Source organism: Myotis davidii, unplaced genomic scaffold (assembly GCF_000327345.1).
Source record: "Myotis davidii unplaced genomic scaffold, ASM32734v1 scaffold38, whole genome shotgun sequence".
Lineage (NCBI taxonomy): Eukaryota > Metazoa > Chordata > Mammalia > Chiroptera > Vespertilionidae > Myotis > Myotis davidii.
This window is the reverse complement of record NW_006291383.1, coordinates 35,636-45,377: the sequence shown is the minus strand read 5'-3', so window position 1 is coordinate 45,377 and position 9,742 is coordinate 35,636. Positions and strand designations below refer to the sequence as shown.

The following is a 9,742-nucleotide window of genomic DNA, read 5'->3' as shown; positions in this document are numbered from 1 at the left end:
CCCCTCCAAAGGCTTCTCATGCTCCTAGAATAAACCCCAGATGTTCACTATGGCCTGCAAGGCCATGTCCCAATACCCCCCAAAGTGTCTAGCTAGGGCCTTCAGAGCATCTAGTTTCCACCATACAACCCCTGCAAGCTCACTAATCAGGCTTAAGTTTCCTTTGATTTCTTTTAAACCCATCTAATTTATTTAAATCTTTTATTTTATCCAGTATTCTCAGAAGAGGGGTCCATTTCCTTAGTCTACCATTTTCTGACACCACTTTATAAAGATTCTCTTTTACATTCCACCAACCATGGGAGAGAGTATTATGAGGAAACTGAAGGTCTTCTTTACTGAGTGGCGGAGCCAAAATTCAAGCCCAGATTTGTCTGACCCAAAGCTCTACTCTTTCCTTCTTATACTGCATGACTCTCAGAATTGGAATTACTTGGTTAAATGGTGCTTGCTAAAAAGATTAAAATATCTTTTTACTGCCATTAATAATGAATGACTAAGATTCCAGATTAATTAGACTTTTACCAGTATTTGATTATTAAGAGTAAAAACATCAAATACATTATTTTAATTAATCTATATTTTTCATTATCAGCAGGGTTAGCATTTATCCATGACCATTTCTACCTCTTTTCTTTTTTATTTATTTTTAAAAATATATTTTGTTGATTTTTTTACAGAGAGGAAGGGAGAGGGATAGAGAGTTAGAAACATTGATCAGCTGCCTCCTGCACACCCCCTACTGGGGATGTGCCCGCAACCAAGGTACATGCCCTTGACCGGAAACGAATCTGGAACCCTTCAGTCCGCAGGCCGATGCTCTATCCACTGAGCCAAACCAGTTAGGGCTCTACCTCTCTTCTTATGCTCCCATGTGTTGATTCCGCAGGTGGTACACCACCCAGGGCTGAGCACACAGTGTGTCATAAATGAAATACTATCACAAATCAGGGCCTATTTGGAAAATAAATACCTACCGATTACTGGAGAACAATGAAGGAAAAAGTAAATTTACTAAAATATTTCTTTATTTGAATAAGGTCAATGTCATTTCTTGAATTCCAGCTAGCATCAGTAACAATCAGAAAGAAAAAAAACAAAAAAAAAAACACTTGACAAAATGTTATCCAATTAAAATTAACAGTGGGTAGAAAATTCTTTTAAACTTTTAAAGAAATATGTTAAACAGGCAACATACAGATCTAAAAAGTTGCAAGTGGTGATTTCACATTAGATTGTATAAATAAAATAATCCCCAATATAATCACTTGTTCATGATCTCCCTGTGAAAAGCACACGGCAGGAAAAGATATCACATCTGAATATTCACAACTGTCACGTTGTCACAGACACCGCGTCTCTGAGATGCAGTGGACCTGGCAATCCCTTATTCAAGTAGTTTCTGTTTTCCCCAAGTTATCAAAAAGTACAATTGTCTGAGATAAAATGTCACAAAAATTGCAATCAGGAACGCAAAAAGCTTTAGCAGGCAGACATGAAGATGGGAGTTTTCATGGCCTGACCATGATCTGAAAATGATTTTTAAGTTTAAAAGCCATCAACTAAAGTATGAAGAGCTACAGGCAACAATCTGGGTTTAGTTTGTAGCTGCTACTAAACCAAGAGTTTCAGTAAAAGGAGCGTTAAGTAAACTGTGAGTATAAAAGACTCAGTGCACGTTGCTAATATAATTGACAACAAAAGTTACATTATGTGCTCAGCTCAGCTTTAAGCCAACAAAACAATACTCATTTCCCTCCACTCCCCTTCTTAGTGGTTCTCAAGTTAGTGTGCTCAGGATCACCTGAGGCACCTGCTGAAAACGGATTCTGAAGCCAACCCCTGAGTTTGGGTTTGGATGAAGCCCTGGGATCTGCATACTTAACAAGCACTCCAGGGCCCGAAGGTCCACGGACAACACTGTGAGAAACACTGATATCCCTTTAATACGTAACAAAAAAAACGGTTTATTGTTTGTGGTTTCACAGGAAAGTTTCCAGCTGCATAAAACATCTAAACAATTAGAACACAAATAGGCACATTAAGTAAGCGTGTCAACCATTATGCAATTGCATTTCTTTTTTAAAGTGGCATCATAAAGCATGATTTACAGTATAATTTAAAGATCAATTTTGTTTTAATCCAAGGCACCTGTAAAATTACTTGCTGGTGTGAGACAAGTTAACAAATTCAATTATACAAAAACAGTACAGAAATGAAAGAATCCTGGCAGTGACTGATTTTTCCACAGAAAATACATTTTTCTTCAGAAATGAGCTCAAGTCAATTGTTTTGAGGAAAATAAAACAAATTTCAATTAATATGATCAACACCTGTGCAAACTGCTTTGCCAAATAATTTTGAGCAAATTAAATTACTAAGTAGAAAAGAGTCATGCTCGTGATCTTTCATAACAGCTGTCTTTGTTTCTATTAGGATGGTCAGAATGACTCCTCTGGAATTTCAGGCTGAAAATATACACTGCATAGATTGGTATTCCTCAATAAGTCCAGGCACGTGTGACCACGGATTTGTAATACTGAATATTTGGAAGCCTTTTATCTCAAGAGGATTTCCCAGTACATAGTCTACAAACTTAAACACTCTTCTGAAAGTATTAATTTTTTTTAATGAAATAAGAGTAAATTCTGTGATGATGTCTTTCAAACATGAATTCAAAATGTTAACAGTACCAGGAAAAGCACTATGGAAGCATTTTCTACGTTGAAGTGACTGAACTAAGTCAGTAATCATTAGAATATTCTTGTTCAGTGTTCTAGGAGAAATGCTAACATAAAAAGCAATGTTAGGACTGTTTGCATATGTAGCTCAAGTTAGGTACTGCTAACATGTAGAGTTCTTCAGAGTCTTTGTATAGATTTTAAGCAGTCAGCTCAATCTGTAAATGACATTTCAGAATAAACTTATGAAGGCTTGGAAGAATTAAATAGCACTACTTTACAAAACAATATTATTTTGGATTCTACAACAAATGAAAGATAACCACTTTAGCTAAAAGAGATAAAGGTATTTGGAAGCCAGCAAAAATAAGTCTACATCAGCTGTGAAAACAAAATGAAGTGCATTTTGTTTTAGTCTTTTTCTTTTTAAGTGCATTTTAAAATGTCATTGACAGACTATTTCAATAATGCCCTGGATTCTGTACAAAGTCTACATCAACTCCTTCCCTTCTGACATTTCAAGGTCAAGCTTACTAACAAGTACTTCACGATATCCTCAGTTCTGGCACTAAAAGAAGGGAATCAGAAGTATTAACTCTATTTCTCAAATTTTGCCTTCAAAAATCTTAACACTGCTCCTACCCAGCCTCCTTGACTTACACAAGCAGGCAGAGTCGGCATCACCAGGCTGTATGAAGTAATGTAAACTAGGACGTCACGTGGGTTTTGTGAACTAAAATATCCTCTGAACGTGCAACCTGAGCTGAATTTACAAGCTGCATAGAAGGGGAGAAGTTCCTCAAATCACAAATACAAATGCAAACATTTTCATGATACTGAACTGACACTGTTAGAATGAAGACATTCAAGCATATGAGTGATCATGAAATGAACACATTACCAGGCAAAATACCCATAAAAACTATTATCAGAGGAATGCATTCACCTAATTTTTTTTAAGGCAAAGAGCAGCTCTTAATTTCCCAAAAAAATTTCCTTTAAAGGTGAAATATATAATTGGTAATCAGAGGGAAAAATATTTCAATAATCATTATGCAGACTATTATCCAGATCTTAATGCTCTCAGACAACATATTCTTTGATTTCAGAGGGAGTAGTATTAGATTACAGGATTGTGGGGACTGGGTCTTAGAGGAGAAAATTCTGACCTTTAAAAAAGACTGTTACAAAATAATCATGATGAGGAGCTCTTAGACCTCATATTTGGGGCGGGGGGGGGGGGCCGGAGGGAAGTATGTTTATATTAAATAAAGAAACCTCCAACATCTGAGACTTGGGGGTATCTTTCATATCTGGGGGTTGTCCCATTTTCTATTAGTTTTCCTCTTATTTATCAATATTCTGTTCAGCTATATTCTACTGGACAGAAATTCAGAGAAATTTAAATAGATTTTATGTACTATGCACAAATTTACACGTGGCTGTCTTTGCGGTTCATTCTTACTGCAAATCAGTGTTTAAAGTTATTTTATACAAAATTTAATAATTTAGCCTATGAAGCAATTTAAATACAGTCCCTCAAAAAGACATTTTGTACATACATACATGATGTACACATATGAAAATGGTGGTCAAAAGAATTTTTTGGCAGCTGCTTCTTGCTGAGTCCTAAGGAAAGAGAAAGAAAAAACAAATAGGACTGCTTAAAATTAAAATATACAATATCTTTTGATGTATAAAATACATTAAGTATATATTCTGTACATGCATTCCCAGGTGAACTGAAATAGACTAGAAATATTTGTTTTGTATAAACCTAACTTAAAGGTATTGAAAGTTCTAGTATATGAACATGAAAAACTTCATTATTTCAAATTAAACACAAAAATGTTGGGTCCAATTTTAGAGACTTACCTATACATGATATAACCAATGAATAGCACCGATTGTACCACTACGAATATAACGAAGTGAACCGTAGATAAACATGATGGAAATGGTGGCAGTTCTGGGCATTTTGGTCTTTCATTTGATGGCTATAAGGCAAAGAACGCTCTATTATAATTAGTCAAGTTAGTATTTTAGAAAAAGAAATATGAAATCTTTATAAAACTCATGGTCTACTGTGTAAACTCAAGTATTTTCAATTATTCATCTTATAAATATGTTCCATCCCTTAACTTTCACCACCAAACTTTCTGAAAGAGTAATTGACACTGGATGGCCTCCACCTTTCACGGTCCAGGCACTAACTCACTGCCATCTCCCACGTTCATCATGTGACAATAATTTTAGTGTCCTTGAAGGTCACAGACCAGGCACTCATAGCTGTTGCTCGCTGTACTGGAGGAATTCTTAATAGCATCACCTTCAACAGGGTAACCATGTAATTGTCTGAACTAGAACACTTGAGAGCATTCAGCACCACTCTCAAAGTGCTCTGGTTCAGACAATCACATGGCTACTCTTCCAATGAATTGCTGACAAATCTAATGGCTTTTTGCAGTTCTCAAGCATGTGACATTACTAGTTAGTATTTTGAAAAATGTTTTTTCCCATCCTGGCCAGGTAGCTCAGTTGTTCAGAGCATTGATCCAATATGCCAAGGTTGCAGGGATGATTCCCAGTCAGGGGCACATACAAAAAGCTACCAGTGAGAGCATAAATCAGCGGAAAGATAGATCCATGTTTCTCTCCTCTCCCCACCCCCTGTAAAATTAATAAAATAAAAAAGGAAGAATGTTTCTTTTCCTATTTCCATGAGTATTCCTTCTATTATAAGGAGATAAATGAATATCAGAGACAAAGATTCCCTCAAGGTATGTAGACAGAATGGCTTCTAAGATTATTTGTTTTCAATATGCTTACCCGTATGGGACAAGTTCTTCAGTACGTATAATCTTGCTTAGAGAAAGCTGCTATCAGCTTTAGATCTGCACTTCCTTAACACTCGAAAGAGAAATCTGGGTTACCTGGCACAGTCTGTCTGTCTAACCTAAGAGTTTGTCAAGAGAGACATTTATCTTTTTTCAAAGTTGTTGAGAGATATCATTACTGAAAACAAGAGCTTTTTAAAAAGAAAACTTACAGAAAAGAACCTAAAAGGAAGTCCGAGATTATGATAGTACTGGAATAGCAATCAATTTTAAAAAATTCTATTCAATACACTATGGAAGCATGATGTAGAACTTACAGATATATGGAAAAATTCTACCTAATATGGGGGGGATAGGTTAATAATAATAATAATAATAATAATAATAATAATAAATACAATAAATAAATAACAAGAATAAACTGTTTTGAGTACTCACAATGATAAAACTACTTTTGCCCACCCCTGTATTATAAAAGAATATTAACTAAAAAGTTAAAATAGCTTCAGTAGAATATAACAGAATATGTGTTCTTCCTTTCCTAAAGAAGGCTGGTCATTATGAAGCTAGAAAGAAGAGAGCTCACCGCGTTCCGCATCACTAGGGACTCTATGTCCCGCTTCACTACGTGAAGGTGCTCTTTGATGTCATTGAAGTGCTGGGTGGCCTCATAAACGCCCCCTGCAGACCCAGGATGCTGGATGTTGCTGACTAGCCTGACGGTGTCACTCATGGAATTCCTGGAATAGAAAATCCCTTTAGACAATGGAATCACTGGAAAGGTGACTTTTTTCCATCACAGATTTTCAAATGATTACATACACTTCCAAGCTCAATATTTCAGATAATAAAAAAAACAGAAAGAGAACATAAATATTTTAGAAAACAGATTTCCAACATTGGAAAATAATTTATAAAACTGTAACTTAACATTATGCCTTTATCTTTTACTTAAAGGTCATCAAATCACATAGAGAATAACACTAAATAATTTGTGTTAAAACCAGTATTATAAATGGGTATTATATAACATAATGAATTCAAATCTCCCTAGATGTTTAACGTTGGGCAGTAAAGAATTAACCCTGCACACTCCAAAGGTTTTCAGGACTGGCCCTTGACCAGCCCCTGGGAGGTAACCTCTAAGCCCCTGGAATATCCTTCATGATAAGAGTGTTTTTATCTACCTGGGGCCTTGGACCCCACCACAGAGTTTATGCTAAGGATGTGATTTGCCTGGAGCCTTAGGTGCTATATGAGTTTGACCTCTAGGGGGACTGCAGATTGAGTACTGAAGGTCAGTCCCATGGGTGCTTCATGCCTAAGTGACATCTAATACAAATTCTAGACCCAAGGCTCGGGCGAGCTTCCTCACTGAACATGTCACAGGTCACTCCTGAGGGGAACAAGCACTGTGCATGGGACTCCAATGGGGACGGGAATAACTGAAAGCTTGTATCTAGTTTCTCCAACTGCACCCTACTTACCTTTTTCCTTTGATTTTATTCTATCCTTTTGTTGTTATAAAACAGAACTGTGAGTATAGCAGCTTTTCTGAGTTCTGTGTACTTCTAGCAAATCATAGAACCTAGGGATGGTCCTGGGACCCCTAAGTCAATTCTGTCTGTTTCCCCTTGCAATTCTATCAGACAGCTCCGATATACAAATCTACTGCCTCAACTAGAACTCAACTGAAGAGGCATCAGTTTCAAATATGAAGGAAAAATTGGTTGATTAGCATACTGAGCAATGGTGTGGTAGTCTTCAATGTGTCATCTTTTTGAAGGGTAATTTTGACTTTATACAACATTTCACCTTACACACACTGACTTCAGAATATAATCTCCATGTAAAATGTGATTCCACTATTCAGATGCAAGATCAAGACGACCACTGAGAGCTTCAGTGGTGGGCTGGGTCATAGGGCTTGAGGAGAGTGGTGAGTATCTTGAATGAGATGTGATGATCAAGAGTGAAGAAAGACTGCTAAGCAGCTTAAGTATTATATTACAGGGATAGGCTGAAGGTACAGAAGAGGATAATTAAGAGCAATCCAGAAGAATATGTGAACATGTTGTGAAAAGTCTAGCACAGTAGCTAGAATGCAATAGGTACACAATAAATGAGGTAAACATGAAATGCTAAATGCTGTCTACTCACCAAAAAGAGCACTTAATACCTTCAATTCAACATTTAAAATATATAACCAATTAACAAAGGACACAAGCTACCACATACAAATGGCAAAGCTCAAAAAACATTTGTAACTCTGTCCACTGAAAAGGCTTAGAAGCAATGACAATCCAGTAACAATAAACACTTGGCTGCCTATAAACAACATTGCCAGGGCTCCAAAGAAAAATGCCTTTTGCTATTTTTCTTTCCAGAAATGTACAAGAGAAACCTGAAAAGACTTACACTGGAAAGGAAGGAAGCTACCAAAGACCACTGGGGCTCTGCTGAAATGACATGGAAGCTAACTTCAAGGGGGCACTAGTGGCCAAAGATAGGACAATTTGAACATTAGTTACAAAGACTAGTGGCTCAAAACAGCAAAATATGTTAAAATCCATGAGTTGAAAAAAAAAATCATCACCCCTCACTACCTCATCACTTAACCTTGGAGACTGCCAGGGAACTGACTCATTATCCTGAAAAAATGATAAGGAGAAAGAATCAAGTATTTATTCCGCCTTTCCGGAACTAGCTTAGGATAACAAGTGATGGGGGAAATTCTTCTTTTTAAATGGAGAGGAAATTTTAGAATGGGAATGTCACCCTTCCTCAACCTCTGATGAAATTATGGATTCAGGTGAGGGCCATCACCAGCTGCTAAAACTTAGACTAGTTGATAAGGCATTTTATCATGAATGGCTTGGGCCGACAACATCAGATTATTAATAACTGTTGAAAGTGGATAATACGTTTGAAAATTTCCATAAGGCTTTATATGGTAGAAATAGCATTTAAAAATGAAGAGATAATGAGAATTAATTCAGACTCTATTTTCATATTGTGATCTTTTATCATTCAGGGCCTTTTTGTTTTCTCCTTTTGTATACTGAAGGGGACTGAACTCCATGTTTCTGCTAAAACTCTAATTCTATGATTCCCTAAAAAAACGAAAATCCATAAAGACACAAACCACATTGAACATAAAAGGCAGATATTTTCTATCTCTTTAATTTTTTTTCTAAAACTTAATTCTGAAGATAAAGCTCTACAGGACAAATTCAGAAATTTCAGTTCCATTTTTACACTAACTTATTGTATACATGACATTTGGTCTCAGTAAGTGGAAGTTTACAAGGACTGTTAACTACCCTAAGTAAGTGCTTTCATGGACAATACGAACAGATGGCTAGGATTTACTAAGCACTAACTGAATCTTAAGATGTTCTTAGCATTACTGTTCAGAAAGGTAAGCAAAGCACTAAAAGAATATCTAGAGTGTGCTACCATCCACATAAGAAAGAAAACCTAAGAAAACACACGTGTGCAGAAGAAGTACAGGAAGAGCAAACAAGAAATTAATTGGATGGGTCACCAACAAGGGTGGGTGTGAAAGGGCTGAAAAGAAGGGAAGAATGGGGAACGGGTAGTAGTGATGAAGAGGGAATGATACGTCAATGAATATATATGTTTTTGGCTCTTAGAACCATAGTATTCATTTACCATTCATATACCCAAAATATAAACAATTAAAATCAACCAGATGTAGAGGCAATACAACCACTAACAAAAAGACTATCTGTATTATAAACAAACTAGAGGCCCAGTGCACGAATTTCAGGGGCGGAGGGAAGGAGGGGGTCCCTCAGCCTGGCCTGCACCCTCTCGCAATCCAGGAGCCCTTGGGGGATGTCTGACTGCCATGGGGATGTCCAACTGCCACCACAACTGCACTCACCAGCCTTGAGCTCAGCTCCCCCTGTGGGAGTGCACTGAGCACCAGGGAGCAGCTCCTGCATTGAGCATCTGCCCCCTCGTGGTCAGTGCGTGTCATAGCAACTGGTCATTCGCTGTTCGAACAATTTGCATATTGGCTCTTTATTATATAGGATATCATAAACATACTGAAGACAGTGGGGAAGAAGAGTATTAAACTAGCTATTATAAGGCTAGAGGCAAAAGAAACTTCATATAAATCCATCAGTAAATGTGTTTCCCACACAGATATGTGTTAATTTGAAACCACTTATGTGCACACTAAAATTAAATCAA

At 36.9% G+C, this 9,742-nt stretch overlaps 1 protein-coding gene across 1 annotated transcript in view; it reads right to left on the bottom strand.

Annotated features, from left to right (window-relative positions):
• Nucleotides 1–1,010: 1,010 nt before the first annotated feature.
• Nucleotides 1,011–9,742, bottom strand: part of LMAN1 (lectin, mannose binding 1) — a 23,781-nt gene continuing 15,049 nt past the window's right edge. Inside the window, exons 12-14 of the mRNA XM_006764601.2 lie at nt 6,105–6,258; nt 4,557–4,678; nt 1,011–4,310 (exon numbers count right to left, since the gene is read on the bottom strand). Of these exons, the coding sequence (XP_006764664.1) occupies nt 4,274–4,310; nt 4,557–4,678; nt 6,105–6,258 (313 nt within the window). The 3' untranslated portion in view covers nt 1,011–4,273. The remainder of the gene's footprint in view (nt 4,311–4,556; nt 4,679–6,104; nt 6,259–9,742) is intronic.